Source organism: Halyomorpha halys, unplaced genomic scaffold (genome assembly GCF_000696795.3).
Source record: "Halyomorpha halys isolate HHAL.00 unplaced genomic scaffold, Hhal_1.1 Scaffold187.1, whole genome shotgun sequence".
Taxonomy (NCBI): domain Eukaryota; kingdom Metazoa; phylum Arthropoda; class Insecta; order Hemiptera; family Pentatomidae; genus Halyomorpha; species Halyomorpha halys.
The window spans coordinates 245,302-265,371 of NW_027113649.1; the positions used below are offsets into that span (position 1 = coordinate 245,302).

Genomic DNA, 20,070 nt, shown 5'->3' on the forward strand with positions numbered 1-20,070 from the left:
ATATCGCGGGTAATTGTATGTTATAAAATAGTTTTTATCCAGATTATACAGCAGATAGAATAAATTACCTTAAGAAGTAGATATTGACGTACTTAAGGTGCACACACTCAGAAGTTCAATTTATTAAAAAACCTAAAATTTCCTGCAATTTTATTCAGTGCATTATATCCTTAAAACTCTCTACATCACGAAAAAAAACATTTAATCTTTTAAAGTAAATAAAATTTACAGAAATATGACTGCTAGCAGAAATTAATACGTTTAAAAGTTCTCGAGATACGGTTGTTCAATGGCCAAAATTATCTTTTGAATAACGAAAAATCAACATTCTGTGAATTCATTTTGGCAATAATCATGGAAACGTTTATTGTATTTAACTAGATTTAATACTAGTTTAAGTCCTAATAGCCATTTGTACATATGTAGTTTCCGAGGTGTAGTTTATCATAAACCATGAATTTTTTAACAAAAAGAAATCAAACTATTTTAAATTTATTTTGGTAAATATCATGGAAAAACTACTCCTACAAAGAAAAACGTTATACTGTACTTTAAAGTGCATAAAATTTGCTGTAATTTTAGTGCTTGTAGACATTTATACGTCTGATGGTACCTGAACGAAAACATTTTTTCCACAATAACGAGAGATTAAAATTTTTAAATTTAGTTTGGATAATCTCGTGGAATCTGTTACTCAGGCAAAAAAGATCATTATGAACTACCTACATTGTGTTGCATTTAACTTGCTTCAATTTAAGTGATATTAGTCATTCGAGCATGAGTCATTTGAAAATTAAACTAGCTCCAGAATATCAGGTAAAATAAATTTATGTTAAAATGTTGATTTTATATAAGTCAAAAACAATAAGCTATGAAATAATTCCAATTTAGAGCAATTTAAACGTCTTTTTTCATCACGCAAAAAATTCGGTAGATCACAAGAATATCAGATTGATTTCTTTGATATTAATTTCACACCAAATTTTATATGGATCAGAAATGCGGAATAATTTCTAATTTACAAATAATTTAAATCTTTTTTGTGGGTTCTGGAGTTCTCTTAGGGCACACTCAGCCTCTGTTAAGTAGGGACCCTTAACTAGAGAAAAAAACTTGCGGTTGAGCCCCCAAATCACCTTGTACAATAAATCATCCTTAAATGAACTGAACCCTTAACCCTGAGGCATAGCTCAACTGGTTTTATATTTTTTAAAGTGTAAACTTTGCTTAGAGAAAGTGTGAACATTTGATATTAGATTTTCTTGTATTAAAAAACGAAATAACATAATTGGTTTGATTTTTAAGGAGCTATTCACTCTCATGATACCAGTCATCTACAATCTCATCTAGATTTTAATGGGATCGTGACTCAATTTTGAAACTTGATATTTAACTCCTCCTCGAATAGTCTCTTCCTTGGCCTCAATCTTTCAGTTGGACCACGCCCCACCACAATGCCCGGGTCGCCGTCTCAAAATACCACATGGGAAGTGCCATATTTTTGGAAAGGTCATCAGAAAAGTCAGTGATTTTTACATAATTCTATCCGCTTATGCTTATGCAACCACTATATCTTTAAAAAAACGGAAACCACGTTTAAGTCAAGCGTTATATTTTGCTTTTGATTCAATCTATTTTCTAGTCGTGGATTCCTGTCCTGTTTAGGAAAACAAAAAGACACTTTAAACAATATGAAAAAATGTATTAACTAATTAGATAATTTACATGATATATTCTTCATGAATAGTATTATCACGTGGAAGTAAGTAGTTATTAATTATTGATATTTTATGAGGAGAAGATGGTTGGGGGTGCGGTCAATGAAAAACACAAATAAGTATGATTAACTTATTTTAATGTGCCGACGTTTCGGCTAGAGTTTCTAGCCTTCTTCAGGGCTGTTCCCTGGAAGGTCGAGCGCCTAATGCTATTTTAGTTTTAAAAATAGTAATAAATTGTAAAAATTTGCAATCATTCATTATTCACAAATTATTTTTCATGACAAAAAATTCAAAATAAGAATAATCAATTCGTAAGACATTAATTTTATTATTTTTTAAAAAATTAAAAATAATGTACCTAGAAAAGGAAATGAAACGAATAGAATTCTTTGCTATTAAAGGATTTAAAAATATTCATATATTAATTACTTGTGATTCCTTATTAGTAATGAATTAAAATGTATAGTAAAAATAACTAAAAAATGTTAGATAGCTCGATGCATATTCGGTCCATTCGTTTCCTCAACTGACAGATCGGTTATATTATCGGTATAGTGCCAGTCTCGTTTTGAGCACTAATTGAGTGTAAAAGAATGAAGAAAGAGAGGTTGCACATTATATGGCAAATAATATTAATAGGAGTCATTAACCTGTTCATGGTCCTTTGCCACTGCTAACAGAATTATTCTGCTCTAACCCGCCCAAAATAGACAATGGTGAGAAAATATTTATTCATAGCCAAGACTCGAATAGCTTTAATAAATTCTAGAAATATTTACACGCGACCGTATTCGACGCCTAAAGACAAATGTGACGTACGGTTAACCGTATCTAACTTAAAATTATGAATGATGTGAAAGGAATGTATAAAAAGGATGATCAGGAACTCGATGTGGTACCATTCAAATAGTATGATTTTTAATTTCATACCATGAGGAAGTAAAGCGCAACTTAAGGAATGAGGTATCTCTCTTATCACATGCGTAATCCAAAGTATGAATATGAAATTATTAACATTTCTATGTCAGATATAAATACGAAAATATGAAATGGTAAGGGAATAATTAGAAAAATAATATAAATTATTTTTTAACATTACATTTCAATTAAGAGTAACATTATTGAAGATTTTGAATATATCGAAAATCAAACATTTTTTTGACAGGTTTACAAATTATTAAAACTTTTAAGGACTTTAGTTCATCTGAAAATGCAAACTTTATGTATTTTTAATCCTCATTAATTTATTGGATTCTTTTTTAAATATTTTGTATCATTTAAAAAAGTGATTGACTTTAGTGATTATACATGGGGAATATCTCTTTACTCTATTTTACTTTTGATCGGATTAAAACCAAGATTAACAATAGAGCATCTCCGGTTTTACAACATATTTAAGAAACATTAATTGAAAAATGGCGGAAAACTTTATAAATCGTACTTCAATATTTCGGGGGTGTGATTGCTTGTTTCGCAAACTGGCTATTTTCAAGAGATTGAACACAGCGATTACAAAATGAAAACTTTACAAACTTTCTTCGTTTCGAAACATTGAGATGAAAACGTTTATTTGAATGTTGAAATATTAAAACAGATAATAATAAAAAAATTCGAATGCATCGATTTAGATCATTCCAATGACCAATAATGTTTTATCTACTTATCGTTATTCTTGCACATAGCAAAATGAAAAAAAAATTAATTACTATTTATATATGAATATTGAAATAGGTAGAATTGGGTATATTTATTATTATTTTACAAATAAATACATATTTAAACACCATGTCTCATGTTCGTGAACCGGAATTAAATTACCTTTAAAAAACCGTTAGAGGCATGAGAACATTTTAAAAGACCAGCTCTGTATGAGACCTTTCACTTGCATACTTAATTGATCCAAAAAAAAAAAAAAGTTTCAGGCTAAAACGTGTCACTCAAGTACCAATGTTTCTCCTTTATCCTATATATTTGAAAAATGTAGCATCCTCAGCAATTAAACCAAATCACCGGAACCGAGATTTTGTCAAAGTAAACTCTTTCTCCGAGATATCTTTTTGAAATCTGGGCTCTTAAATACGTTCTCTGCTCATTGAAGACATCCCACTTTTAATGCCCTTACTATCCCTTGATGCCCGTGCATGAATTCTTACATATTCTCCAGATCCATCTCGCCTTTAAAATTTTACAAAAAGACTTTCTGTGCTTCCAATAGGCCAGATAATCTCCAACACGCTGAGGCAAAGGTAAGTATATGTAATACTTCTCTAAAGGTCGTATGTATCAGCACATTATTTGTCCGAGAAACCAAACTTTTTTTAAAATTTTTTATTGAAAAATATAAAATTTAAGTTTAAATTCGAGAGATAGATAATCGTTAAAATGATGTAAAGAGCGTGCTCACAATTAAAGTTTCAAGACTGTTTTTAGAAGTAAAAATGTATTATATATTTTAGTACTGCGAAATGTTCATTATATTAAAATTTTCAAAATATGCCCCTTGGTTATTTACTAACTGATGCTAGTGTTCTATCCAGGTTTTAAGCTTCTGTTGAAATCGGGACGAATCGCTCTCCTTAAAGTCTTAATTTGGCAATAAAAAACGAAGTCGCTCGGAGCTGGTCAAGACTGTAAGTTGACTGAGGAATATTCCCCATTTGAACTTGGCTAAAACTTCGGAGACTTTTTTCCCAAGTTCAATGCCAAAAGAATGATCCACAGAAAGTTTTAAGTTGGAGTGCTTCATCATTTGAAGGATTGAGTCCGCATAGATCAAAACGTTTTACACCATGACAATGCGTCCTCTGAAACGTCGCACACAGCCATTGAAGATTTGTCCATGTTCAACGGGTCAACACTGCCAGAGCTCCAACCTATCTCCCTACAGCCTCTTTTCGTTTCTCCAAATCAGAGAGAATATGAATAGGAACAGATTCGACACGAATCCAGCTGTCCAGGTAGCTTCGACGGATTTGCTTAAAAACTTTTCGTGAAGAGTTTCAGGGAGTCTAAAAACAATGGAAAAAATATGGTATTAGTGCGTTTATGTCGAAGGGTCATATATCGAAAACTAATTAATGCATTTTTGGTTCTGAGACCTGTCTTGAAACTTTGTAGGCTTGTAACAAGCCTTTCTTATTCGAATAATGCCAATAATATTAAACAACCAATGGTCTGTTCAATGTGTCTGTGTATGGATGCCCCATTGTTTCTGTCACTTTTTATGTCTTGCAAATTTTGCCAGGCTATTATACAAACAGTTTAGCACCGTATTCTACAGAAAATGGTTTAAGAATAATAATAGTGGAAAGCAGATCTGAATGGCTGTATAGATGTCGAAAAAAAATAAAAGTTAAGTATAACTATTTACCATTGAAGTACAGGAAGCATTTTTATTATATTCGTAATAAATAAAAATTAACATTTAATATTTTTTTATTCAAACATTGATACATCTTTTCAAATTTATTTTTTCTCTTATTTAGCGTAGGAAACATTAATCTAAGAGCCTACCACATCTTGAAGCAGAAAAGAGGCACAGATTTTCAAACGTAGTACCTGGTTAGGACATAGTGTCATAAACTAAACGACTGTTCAGCAAAACTAAGCCCGGAGTTTTTTTTTTTTTTATTACAACAGAATTTCAAACGCAGTGTAACGTACTCTATAAACACTAATACATGTTACTAAAATTTCTGATAGTAGAAACATTAATATTTAAATATTTAATACTAGGTTAATGACAAAATATTTAATAATAAAGGAATAGAATACGATTTTAATAGTTAAAAAAATCACTTAGCAAATACCTATTTGATCATTTTTGAGGATTATGCAACGGCATTGTACAACGGATCAACGCTGCTCAGGACAACAGGAGCTTTACAACCAGCTGCCAAAGGAATGCTCAAAGAACGCTGCAGGGAGTAAGCCGCTCCGAATTTTCGTGACTTGTTACCAGTAATATGGCCACAAAGAATGAGCGTCCAGCTAGGAAATTGCTAAGCGGCCATTACACAATGCCATACCATAGCAATAGTGCGACAATACTACGGGATCGTGTCTGCAACTGTCTAAAATGATGTAAGCTCAGTCTGCCCGCCCAATTTGGGGACTTTATAATAATGGTTGAGCAAATGCCACTGAGGCAGCCCAAGATTAAATTGCAATTGAATTATTTCCCTGTTGCAACACACTTAATTTCGGAAAGGTTTTGTGAAATATATCTCATCACTCATTTTTTTCAGCGAGCTTATAGGGCGAAACTACGTTACTGGTTACCTTGTGGTTTGTTGAAAGGTTAGTCACTGTCATCAACCTTCTGAAGAAGTATATCACGAACAGCAAATTAAATCTTACTGGTGAGTATATTGAATCAAAGAAATTGGCAATTCATGTCGTTGCTATTTGATATATAAAAGTATAACCCCAATATTTTTAATGGTTATTACAAAAAAAAAAATTAAATGAAACATTATTATGGAGGTTGAGATATGAATTTTAAAAAATGACTATATAATATTTGAAATGAAATGAAAAAATTGGTTAACGGGACAGCATTATAGAATGAAGACATAAAAAATCGGGACTTTCTAGAAAGCAATCTAAATTTATAAAACTCGTTTTTGTACCAAATTCGGAAGTGGGCGTTGAAGTAGAAATGCCCATCATAGAATGACTAAATGTATATGTGAATTTTCCTTATGCTGAGAAACAAAATAACTTAATAAATGTTAAATTGTGTGAAATTTAATAATATCCTAGAGGTAAAAACTTAGAACAAAAATACACATATATTTCTTCTATTTTTGAACTTTAGCGCACATAATCAGCCTCCACTGGCTCATTGCCAGTAATGCGCTGGGATCTTGAAGAGCCCTGCTCTACTCCTCATACGGGGAGAGTAGTGTGGGCTTGGTGATTCTCAGTTCAAGAGTGTAGACATTGTTTATAATAATGTAGATATAATTTAATGTAAATAATTATTTTATTTATTTTTAAGTAATTTTTTTTCATGTACATTGTTTGATAATTTTCATTTTATTTATCTTTGTACGTATAGAGACTTTATTTATTTTTATGTAATTTTTTTTTATTTATTCATTTTTTTTATTTATTCATTTCTTTTATTTTAATATGAATATGATCATTTATCACTATCACGTACAGCCGAACAACACTGTAGCATATTTAATATTTATCAATACATAAAATTATTATAAAAGAAATATTTTTGGACCATTCGGGGATGAACTGTCCACTTCTTCAGCATAATACAATTAATGTTGAGGTGTAGATAGTTGACCGTAGATTAACAAAACAATTGGCATAAAATAAATAAATATGGTATTGTTTATTTATGTTGTTCTTTGCTGACCGCATCCCCCGACAAACTTCTTCAAGAATACAATTAATAGTTTGTTTCGAAAATAATTTTCGAAATCTGTTAGTATAAAATTCATGATTAACTATTTTTGGAACCCAAAGTGAATTGTATTGTGCTGAGGTGGGGGACACAGTATCACAACTTATGAACTTCGTCATCAGACAGCAGACACAGTACCGTTTCCCATCTACATCAGTCATGTTCCCTTTCCTTAGTCCCCCAGTAAATGCATCTAATGCAGTAGAAGAGATTAATTTTACCAATTCTCATTACTCCAAACCCCTAATATCTAACGCTACTAATACATAGGACAGAGAAATAAACGCAAAAAGGTTTTAACTTTTAGTATCTCCACTTTTCTTCTTTAGTCTTAAGAGTCTTTTTTAATAGTTTTAATCTTACAGTATCTTTTGAAAATACTTCCTAGTTCCCACAGGATCAATAGAATTGTTTGTTAAGTTGTAGGATTAAAATAATTTTGACAATAAATGTATTGCAAGTATTAAATCAATTTAAACAATTGAATATAATGGTCTCAAAATTCTAATACAATTATGTCTTCATTATATAATTGTCAATAAACTATAAATATGAATAAAAAATTATGTATATAAATCTAAAATTACAAAATGCACGGAACATAACAGATAAAATGTTCCATTGTTTCAATAAAAAATCAAAATGAATTCTCAAAATAAGATAATTCATCATAAATCAGTTCTAAAATAGAACTTTTAATACCAATGTCAACTAATGCTTATCCAGATGAAAGTTTACTAGTTCAACTAATTTTACGTAAATAATAATTATTCCACAACAAATGCCTAAGAATTAGTAGTACAGAATTATACATATCCAGAATTAATTATAACCTTCAGACAAGAATTTATACAGGAATCAACTCATACCTTCCTTCAATACTTATACCCCCAAACTTTAAACCCTTGAATATGGAAAATAGGTAATTATATAACACTATAATAGCATAATAATTAATTATGGGGGGAGGGAGGGATTTATCAACAGATTACCAACCTATTCTAAAACCATGATGAGGTATTAAGTTTTCATTTCGCCACCACAGAATCAAAAAGTCGATTCCCTAGGCCGGATTCAAACCGGTGAAATTTCTATACTTCAAAGACCTGCGTCTCAACTCCCTGTGCTACGGATAGCCCTTGTTCGGACCACCTGTGCAATTTATTCTTTGAAATGAAAGTACCTGCATGCTTTTATAATCTAGTAGATTAATTGAAAATAAAATTCGAATAAAAAAATTTTAAACCTTGTATAATTTTAACAATGTAATATCAATTTATTGAATTCCAAATACATAAATTTGTAATATGATGTATACCTGTTAGCAATGTCCTGTTTAGATTTTATTTCAATATTATTCATTAGCAGTTATAATGATGAATTACGTCTAAATCGATACATTAAATTTCATTCAATTCTTTTTTCTTTAAATTTCAGGTTAACAAAAGAACAGAATTGCTGAGTACGAATGAGACTAAACATCGATATAAATATGTTATTCTGGTTGCCGAATATTCCTTTGTTACGTACGCTGACATTTAATATGCACAATAAGCCATCATAAAAATACATTTATATTCCAGTGAATAGATACTATTATAAGTTTGTAAAAATCCGTCACGGTTTGCTTAAATTTGTTACGTTGCGATTTGTGACCATGAAACGGCTTATGATACTCGTGTTGTAAAGGGAACATTTGTACCGAAAAGTCGGTTTGCCTAATGTCTAGACAAACGAACCTTGAAGCCAGGATATCAATTCGGATTTAGTTTACAACAAAAGCCGCACGCTCCAGTACGCTGGTAGAAGCATGTCAAGAGCGAAACCGAACATAAAAAAATATTGACTTTAATGATTAAAAATAACATAATTACAAATAAAAATTAGTTCTATAATTTTTCCTTTGTGTTATTCTGATATAAAAAAATTACAGACATCTGTGACCGATCGTATAATCTTGTACTGTAGAGCTATTGAGGACCATAATATTTGGTAGCAAAATATTGTAACAAATAGAAGTCATTCTTCTCTGGTAACAATGGGCTTGTTATTATAAAACCTACGCTATGCCTATGCATTTTGGTGTTATGAACATGGAAGAAAAATATAAATTTAGAAAATTAAAAAATCGTGAATATAGACCGACTACTGGTTTAGTGTCCAAGCTGATAAATTATGTAGTATCTTTGATTCTAGCTGTAATACGTCAAGAGGTATACATTATTGAACTCATCAATTGACTGATTACTAGCGAATGCAGTCTAGATTATTCTATATATTATACTGTAATGGCTGATAAGGAGATCGATGTTGGACGTATTTGAATAATTAAATAAACAAGCACAATACAGTATGAGTGTGTGTGTGTGGGGGGGGGGAGGGAGAATGTTATCGGTCAAACCCGATTTCAGGCCAAACGAGTTTGTCCGAGACTAGTATGTACAAGTATATATCTGGACAATCTAGTTTGGTCTGTATACTTATAATACATTTATGGATAATAAACCAGTCATACTTTACTCTGAAACATAAAAAAATATCTTTTCTTTGTATACACTATTCTTACTAACTAATCTATATATATATAGATAGTAGATGTAAATATAATAAACTAGGTAATGTATAAAATCTTAAATTCACATTAATCGTTTTTCTAGAGTGATTTACAGTTTCTTACTTTCTTTATTTAATATAACTTTACTTTATAATTTAAGTTAATTGGAACACAATGCTTTCTCTTTTTTTTTTTTAATGCATGTGAAAGTTTTGGCAGCCAACTCTCAATACCCTTATATTTCATTATAGTTATTTTCCTTATTGAATACTTTAGTAATTAAATGAACGGTAAACCAGTAAAATTTTATTTTTATTGAAAGGATTTTTTCCACTTTTGCAACTCGATATTTTAAGTTTGTAAATTTTGAGCGATAATCGTATGTAGTGCCTAATTAATCAATCTCTAGCTTTAAAACTATAAATAATTAACTAATACCATGAAGTATGACAAGTTACTTTCTTTGTGTTACGTAACTATAAATAAATTTTATTTATCTATTGGCACTCAATGTTATAAAGTTTCATTATTTATCATTATTATTATATTATTATTCATCATAATTTATTTATTTTTTTAGCTCCAATTCTATTGCCATGCATGTAAAACTTGATAGAATACATTTAATAAATATCTAGTAGATATGAAATAAGAATTAATAGACTTACACTTGAGTAATTTTTTAAATGAGCCTATTTAGGAGGAACGTAGAGCCAAGTTTATTTTTTAAAAAAAATCTAGAACATAGACTTGTTGGTTGGGATGGTTGGGGGTGCGGGCAAATTAAAACACAAATAAGTTGAAGTAACTTATTTAATCGTGCCAACGTTTCGATCAGAATATCTAGCCTTCATCAGGGCTGTTAGCTTGAAATCTTATCGCCAAGGGAAAATAACCGCCAAGCGAACAGCCCTGATGAAGGCTAGATATTCTGGCCGAAACGTTGGCACGATTAAATAAGTTACTTCAACTTATTTGTGTTTTAATTTTCCCGCACCCCCAACCATCCCAACCAACAAGTCTATGTTCTAGATTTTTTTTAAAAAATAAACTTGGCTCTACGTTCCTCCTAAATAGGCTCATTTAAAAAATTACTCAAGTGTAAGTCTATTAATTCTTAATTTGACCGCACCTCCAACCATGTTCTAATCGTATAAGTCATTCACGGTCACCTATCTCTGATGGTTATATAGCAATAAATTGACAAAGAAAAAGTTGAAATTAATAACGTTTCTCCTCAGTTAATCTAAAAAAAAGAAATCATAAATAATAGGATATATGATTAAATAAATGTAAGATATATAAAAAATGTTTTAAAATAGAATACACTCAAGCCTGTTGGAATAAATGATCCGTGATTACACTAGTCGTTCCAGTTGGGAAAGACCAAAAACTGTTGTGGTGAGACGTTATTGAATGTGGCGTGTAATTCGTCCTCTTAGAGGCTATTAGTGGTTTCGTAGGAAATATGCATTTTCAATAAAGCGTTTCTCTATGTCTATTTTGAGAAAACCGAGAAAACGAGTTGTGAAAGATGACTGCTTTGTTTGAGCGTTTGGAAGAAATAAGATTGGTCGAGGGTAGTTTAGTAACAATGAAAAAAGAATGATTTAGAACATGCATTATGAAAAGCATCATTTATGGCGAATAAAAAAAAAGATTAAATTACCTAATAGATGAATGTGTTTTCATTAGTAAGTTCAAAGCTAAATAAAGGGAAACTTTTTTTTTTTTTTGGAGTAAATTTTATTTTTCAACATTTTAGACATTCATTTTATCATAGGTCCGTCCAATTTTCTCAAGCCATCAGATATATATGAGAATAGATGAAAAGGTCACCGGAAATTTTAAAGTCTAATCCCGGACTGCTTGAAAGAACGGAAAGTAGGGGTGGGAGAGAGGGTGGGTAATACTGAAGTCATGGTTAAAAAAAATTGTTTTTAGCTGCAAAACATATTTAAATATAAAAATATATTATACAAATTGACAGTCCTTTGTTGGTGAATTGGAGCTAGAATATCGATCCTAGAATCATGGTTTTTACTCGCCTTAATATTTATAAATTTTCATAAGGCTATTTAAAAGATCAATGCTCCTAATCCAACCAGAATGAGAAAATCCTGTATTCGGTTATGGGATGGTTTTGGTTTCTGTGGTTTTAAAACATGGTTTAATTTGGCACTGATACAATTTCATTTTCAAAAAGGAAATTATATAATAAATAAACTCATTTATTGATAAATTGAAATCAGAGCATGTAAAGCATTCACGAGATCGGAATGATCCATAAAACTAAACGATACTAAACCAACCAATTCGAATTTACATATAGTCGCTCAACTTCAAATACCTCGTAACTACATCAAAATCTTTCTGACTTCAAGAATCCTTCTGAGATAAACGATGCGTCATTGATTTTTTTTTAAATAGTATAAATACGTTTTCAGACATACTAGACTTCAAAATTTAAGTAATGACATTTTTAACTGACACAACACAAATATACCAATAAAATAATTTGCAGCTGTAATCCATAAATTATTTCGTAAAAATCCGTTTATTGCATTGATTTATAACAAATATGTTTTATGGCAGAAAACAACAAGTATCTCTTTCGCCTACTCCTCTTCCATCCCCTCTCTTCAATAAATAAATAAAATATAGATATCAAAGTATTTAAGGGGAAAAATTCAATATGTTTAAAGATCAATAAAAACATTTTTGATTACATCATCACTAAGGCAATTTAATATCCTATAGTATAACTGATACTATCTCTTATTTATTAGATCATTATATTTTGAAGATACGTCTTTTTCAAAACCTGCAATTAATATTGAGGCCTTAGGCACCATTTCTGTGTAGAATTTTCAAATTTTAGCGTTTTCTTTCTACAGAGATATCGCAGGTGGAAAATTAACATTTTTTACAATTATTAACAATTTTTTTACCAAATTAGAATTGAATATCAATGCTGAGATTTATAGCACAGTTTTATCCTATTGAGACCTGTTGATTATTCAAAACTTTTTTATTTTCTCCAAAGATATATTGCTACTCCGAAATTGAAAAAAAAAAATAAAGAGGGTTTACATTTTTAAGCATAAGTAACTTACCACTGATATTCTATAAACATATATTGCCGTTTCTTTATAAACATGTTTATAAGAAAAAAATGAAGCTGAGAAATTGTTTCTTCTTTATGACTTATTAAGCTGATAAAAGCGAATTTTTTATTTACATTTAATAAATTTGGTTACATATTATACATTAACATGAACATAACAGGTAGACATAAATAGATGTGCTTTGTAGGGCAGAATGTGCTGAGCACAAAGACCTAGGACACTGGTCGGCATGTGTCGGCATCCGTCACATGTGACACTTAGAAAATAAAGATAATATCTCTAATATTATATGTTTTTGCAACTTGAAAAAGTAATTTTTTTTTAAATTCACTAATGAAGTATGAATTCTTTCTAAGGTAGTCCATCAACTAATACTGGACCACTTGCTCTGAAATGACCCACAGGTTCTAATATAGAACCCGAGAATACAAATAGCTATTGTTATGTGCATTGATGTGTCGAGGAAAAATAAATTAAAATGAATCATATAAATTGAAAAAATAAACATTCACGTAATGAAATATATTGATAATGTAATAATAGTATTGTAATAACATTAATAAATATTTTTATAGCTGACAAAGGGATTGAAAGTATGAATGATTTCCTTATCAAAAGAAATACCAGTTATATAAAATAAAGGTCAGGAGGATATATCTCAAAGTATTTTTTCTTCCTTTCTCCTTATTGCTGCTCCGTCTTCGACTGCAGCTAATTCAAATATTTTATACAGTTTTTATAAATCTGCGGCTTTAAATAAGACCACTATTTTTATAAATTAGTATGCTAATATATATTCGCAAACTAAGTAAAACTAAAAAAAAAAAGTAAACAAAACCGAGATAAAGTTATTTGTTTATTACTCGTTAAATGGCAAATCTCGATCAGTTAGACGTGTACTCCATTAGTGACCTTTAGAAATTGGAGAAAAAAAGTTGAAACCGTTGCGAGTTGGCATCAACATAAATATTCAAACAGGAGGCACATTAACCTTAGAAGCCGTGTGTTGTGTCGGGGTCGTTGCGGGATCGATTTGCCAGATGTAGGCCAAAACATGCCTAAGTCGGTTAAGAAATCATTGTTGTGTTGTTATTAGCTGCTTTATGGGAGGAATTGTTTGTTTAATTTCTTTATTCAATTATAATTTTTTTTCCATTAATTAGGAGAATAAAATTAAATGATTCATATATAATAATAATCTATATAGCTAATATATGATCATAATAGCTTTATTCGTTATATAAAGAACATAAGCCTCTTTATGGATAGTTAAAATTAGGCATATGTTTATTTTAATAAAATGAAAATTACTATTACGATAGAACAAAATACATTACAATAGCACATTGAAAATGACCTAAAACTAAAAAAAATGAAAAAAAAGGTTTATCCTATATTATATTTTTTTATACAATTAAGTTTTATGTAGTAATTAATTTAGTACATAAAGTTAAATAAAATTCCTTCCCCTGGCCACAGTAGATCAGCATAATTCCATTATGAGTTGTTTTGTCTGGCCATTTTTTAATTTCTTCTTTTTGCTCTGAAGTAATAGCCAACTTACTTTAATTTGGCATATTTTAGGCCTTTTGCATTATTTACTTTCTCCTGGCGATTTTATGGTATTTCCCTTCAATTTCTAGGACTCCTCTGCAGAATTCCATTTGAGCTCAAGCATATTTCTTAAATAATATTTTTCTCAGTTTTATACAATGTCTGTGACCTTTGTAAGATTACTGGGCACGTACAGAATTCCAGTAGCTTTGAATTTAATCTTAGGATTTGATTTATTGAGGCTTTTAGAGAATCTTTTCACATCACAATGTCTTTTTATTTTATCAATATCATTTCGGAACAATACGGAGTGTTACAAAAAAAAATGTAATGATTTACAAAATACATAAAAACTTAAACTATTCACTTCTGTGAATTAGTCGTATCCACAGTAAATATGACTATGTACAAAATGTCTTTTCCATTCACAAGTAGGTTCAACATATTATCAAACTTATGCCTTCCATACTATTATTAAAAACATAAATAAAATTATCTCTTCCTTAAATAATGATAGTAAGTTTTCAATGGTTGTTAACTTAGTGCCAAACACATTATTGAAAAATATTTATCTGATTTTTTTAGCGAAGATGTGCCAACGTTTACATTAATTAATAATTAAGATATTAATCTGATTTATTTCAACTTTAAGAAATTCATAAAAGCTAGAACTGGGGAAATATTATGTTAATCCATCGCTGAAATTAAACAGATTAATAACACTAATTCGTAATATCTTTCTCTGAACTGTATGTTTGAATTATATTTCAAAATGAGGTTTAAAGGCCGTTCCATGTAGTAAAGTTAATTTACGAGCATTTAAATTTTAAATCATCTTAGTTACAATCATTTTACTTGTGGTTTACAATCTGTGAGACGCTACGGCCAAGATCCTGAAATGTCGAAACATGAATGAATAAGAAACCCGTGTATAATTGAAAATATGATGAGTTTGGTTTTCCGACAGTAGAACATGTAATGATAGTTAAATTGTGTTGTGAGCATTATATCAGATTTTTCAACAAGAAAATATTATCTTTAGATTGCAGCAAGATTTTACTACTTTAACAAATAGAGCTTACAATTTTTTTTTTTTCTGTAATGTACTTTTCAAACATTGATAGCGTTTTTTGAGTGAAAAGAAACTTAGAGTTAAAAAATCTTCGATGATAACACAGTTTGAGAATGTTATGTTGAAAAACTTTTAAACATCACCTTTCAATATTATTATGTTGTGTTAGTTATCTTTTCCAATGTATCCATTTTTATATGATTAGTTTACATTTAAAATAATTATTACTTAATATAATAATTATATTTTTTGATTTTGTAACTCGTAAAACAAACTACAATACTAGATGACTGTTTATGAAGTTAAATTATGACAAAGATAAAAAAAGGAAGGGAGGACACAACAATAGTTTTTAAAAAAAGGGGACTCAACAATTTAGTTCAAAACAAAATGGGGGCTGAAGATATTGAAAGGTTGGATAACACTGACTTATATTACACAAAAAATAGGCAATTCATAAAAAAAATTGTTAAAGAAAATAAAGATACTTATAGCTTTGTGAAGTTATTAAATTCGACGATCACTTTCGTTTATTACACATAATAAAAAAAAATACATGAAGTATAATGTAGTATAATGCATACAGATTTATGATCATTAATGAAAAAATTAAAAAATGTAGACAGAAATATATGCAATGACTTTAATGTTTGAATTAAGTGTTAAATAGTAGATTTTATTTTCAAAGAGGAAGTGAAAGGCATTTTTGAAACTCGGCCGTTTCTCGCCAGTGAACATGCTTGCATTACTAAATAGTATCCCCGAAACCTTACCAATATTGATTCTAAACTTCAACACGATTCATGTTTTTCTGCGTTGGATGCTCTCTTAATCTTGTATAAGTGAAAGAAAATCAAAATTTAAAAACAACATTTAGAAAATTCTCTGGTTAATCATTTTTTTTTCGTACCCCCCAGACGAGTAATTGAATACATACATATAGGTAGTTATGTATATGTATATATGGTAGTTTGTAATTCCTTAGATTGGCTTGTGGCATTTTAAGGTGATGTGCAGGGTCCATGTGGTCCGTCCGAAAAAATCCCTGGTTATTCAATTTTACTAATTCACTCTTCCAGACCCTCTCCAGTGATCCACTACCCAGGTTCGAACCGTTAAACAAATTAAATGAATTTATAGTTAGATAGCAATGTAAAATCAAATCAAAGACATGATAGTCACTGCAGTATATCAGACAGAAAAACAAATAAATTTAAATATATATAAAAAAGGGTCTATATTGAATAATCAATATAGCTAGAAACGGGCTGAGAAACTTTTATTATTGTGAGGTAATTATGGCGAATGAGTGGGCCTACAAATTACAAACCATTTAACAAGCTTCAACTACTCACTAGACTAACGCCTTAATAGCCACACTCTTTTCATTTTACATAACTATAGTTAATTGGACTACGTGAATACGTAACGCATTTCCATGTTATTTGCAGAGAAAGTCCTACTAGCGTACGAAAGCAGTGCCACAATGCCGCAATAACGCACTTGACAGTTCTATCCCTGCTCTGCCTTTGAGCTCTCGATATTGCACACGGACATCCGGCTGTTGGATTCAAAGCTATTCTGCAAAAATAGAAAGAGGATCTCGTCGCCACAAAGTAGCAATTACAAAGGGAAAAAGGGAAACGCAATCTTAAAAGAAATGTTACTATAACATAGTTTTCAAAGACTTCGTGAAATTTTTCAAACCGGAATTAAATGATTTTGTGAGTAAATTATAAAAAAAATCTAGTGTAGTCCGCGCATCACACAACTTTCAAATGCCACCCTACTTTGAGTTGAAATTACTCCTTTATTATTTATAGATTTCAAAAGACATATTTCTTAATTATTCACTGTAGAAATACTTTCCCGTACTGATTTTCCAAATATTGACTTACTCCAATTTCAACAGTTAAAAAAAAAAGAATACTTTGAATATTAATACTCATTGCAAAATTTTTACATTATTCTTTGGAAAAAGTATGACGGAAAAATAAAAAATAACGGTTTAATAAAATTTACAATAAGTACATTAAATTAATAAACTCAAATTCCTCCAGAATCCAATCCTTACAGTCCAAAATCCTTCGTAAAATCCTTAATGCTCCTTACTTTGTCACAAATCAAGTCATCCATCAGGACCTCAATATTCCATATGTTGCCGACTTGGCCAAAACCAGATACCGTTCCTTCCATAATAAACTTCTCAACCACCCAACTCCACTTGTTTCTAACCTGGCTTCTCCTTCATTACCTTATAATCCTCCCAGGCGTCTGAAAAGAAGATGGCCTCGAGATCTTCTTCTCTAGAAATGTTATTGGAGTTCTATCAGTGGGTAGATTCTCCACATGTTTTTATCATGTTACTATGTCACCTACAGCAAATTTACTTGTTGTATATATGTGTATACAGTTGTAAATATCAATAAATAAATTATTAAAAAAAAAAAAAATTAATAAACTATTTATTCAAAGCTACATTTTTATAAAGTAATATCGCAAACACTAAAAATAATTTTATCGAATCAGTGGTCCTGCCAGCTGAAAGGTATATATATAAACTAAATTAATTTAAAAAAAAGACTATTTAATAACTATAGTGACAAAAAAAACATAACTAAGTGGCGAAACAGAGAAACGCACTACGAATATCCCCGCCAGTTTAGAAGTTAAACTAATGGTAGTTCTATTCATTATTATCTGCTACCTTATACGAGTTTATATGTTAAATATTATTTTTTCTAAAATCCTTGGATTTCTTACCGTATTACAATTCTTATTTCCTCCTTAAATTAATTATTTAACCCTTTATATATAATAGTTTAAATTTACTAATTATATTACAATTAGAATTGTGAGATGGGTAATTAATTCAAGAGAGAGAATTATTTTTATCCATGCTGCCGAAATACATCGGGTTGCTAAACAGCATACTAATCAATCCGCGATCGGACATATATAAATTACATATATTTACATAATATAATAAAAGATGATATTTTTAAAAATTCGACCTTTAAGCCCTGTCAGACAATTTCAGCGAGTATAATATTATCTGATATTAATGGACGCGCAAACGTACATTGATTTAGAGAGTCAGATCCGTTTTTGAGAAAAACTAAAAAAGTGTAAAATCGATTACGATATAAAATCGATCGTGATATAAAATGGCACTTCCCGTTGAGCGATTCTAAGGAAAACATCGAAATTGTTTGTTTCATCCGTGAAACAAAGGGTGGCACTGTTATAGCCCTAAATAAGTTATTTTGTTCCGTACCACTTTACATTTATAAACTAGCCTGTTCCTACACTCTGACCACATTGCGAGACTTGGTTATTTCGTTGTTTCTATATCGCAAATATCGATGTGAAATGTTTCATGATCGCAACACTTCCCGTTACTATACATTCCATCAAGTCAAAAACTTCATGTATCACTAGGACGATTTATTAAAAAATATGTATATCTGAATTAGGTTCTTAAATTATAGTTATAATGATTCTAACAATTTTAATGAACTTTTCAAACTATCCAATTAATACATTTTTTCATAAAAATGATATTGGAATGAGAAAAAATACAAATAGAAGACAATGTCTACAAAAATTTCGGAGAAAAATTATAACAAATTGAAAAAAGGAAATCAACAGCAAACAGTCGATTGGCTCACCATAGATATAGTGAAGAAAACCCAAAGCAATTTGTACTGTCAGCTATTGTCAAGTGTAAATGTGATCACCGGTCTGTGCAGTATTACAAACTTCTTTCATTGCAGGCTAGTAGACACTCACTGGAAGGTTGGCTATCATTGGTTTATTATCAATCTATCTTGGCTATCATTGGTTTACTATCATTGGCTATCATTGGTTTATTATCAAGGTTCGAATGAATCAATATCTTGGGGATTTGAATATTATTTCTTATTCCATCCATAAGTTACTTTCAATTAATTGTTAATTGTTTCTGCAATATGATCACACAAGGGTATTAAGCATGAAATGTGTAATTATATTCTGAAACACCTTAACAAGTATATCGAGCTTGCTCTTTTACCTCTTGAAGTTTCTTGACCCTAAGTTAAGGAAGTAAAGCCCTGAACGAAGCTAGTCTGAATTATTCATAGAAGACGAGGACAGGAACCCCCTGGCGACTATTTACACTTCTGATCATCAAGGGGTGATATCAAAATCGATACTCTTTATGGGTTTTACGGTTCGTTCACCTTTGAAATAATTGAATTATATATATAATTTTTTTTTTTCAAAATTTGTTTTATAGAATAAGATGCTTCATCAGATATAATAACTAATCAGGAAAATCTATCGTAATTATTAAAGATAGATATTTTATTTAATTGTTATATTCTCTTAAATTATACGATCAGAATTTCCTTAGCTTTATCTTTGTAATATACTCTTGTGATATGATATATGTTAGTATATTTGAAGAAGTATGTAATAAATATAGATAGCAAAATCTAAATGCATCACTATATATCTATCTATATGTAAAATAATTATTAGATACCTGTTGGCACAGCCTGCGGCAATGTAGGGCCCGTTAGCACTTCCTCTGCAACAATGAATACAACAGTCAATTACAAAGGAATATGATA

General features: G+C 30.1%; 1 protein-coding gene across 2 annotated transcripts in view; it reads right to left on the reverse strand.

Annotated features, from left to right (window-relative positions):
• LOC106679255 (protein yellow) overlaps window positions 1-20,070 on the reverse strand; it is a 93,051-nt gene that overhangs the window by 17,706 nt on the left and 55,275 nt on the right. The window contains exon 2 of one of the 2 annotated variants that reach the window (XM_014418297.2): window positions 19,983-20,027. The exons of the other annotated variant lie outside the window; for it this stretch is intronic. Within the exon in view, the coding sequence (XP_014273783.1) occupies window positions 19,983-20,027 (45 nt within the window). The remainder of the gene's footprint in view (window positions 1-19,982; window positions 20,028-20,070) is intronic. 2 annotated transcript variants of the gene reach the window in all.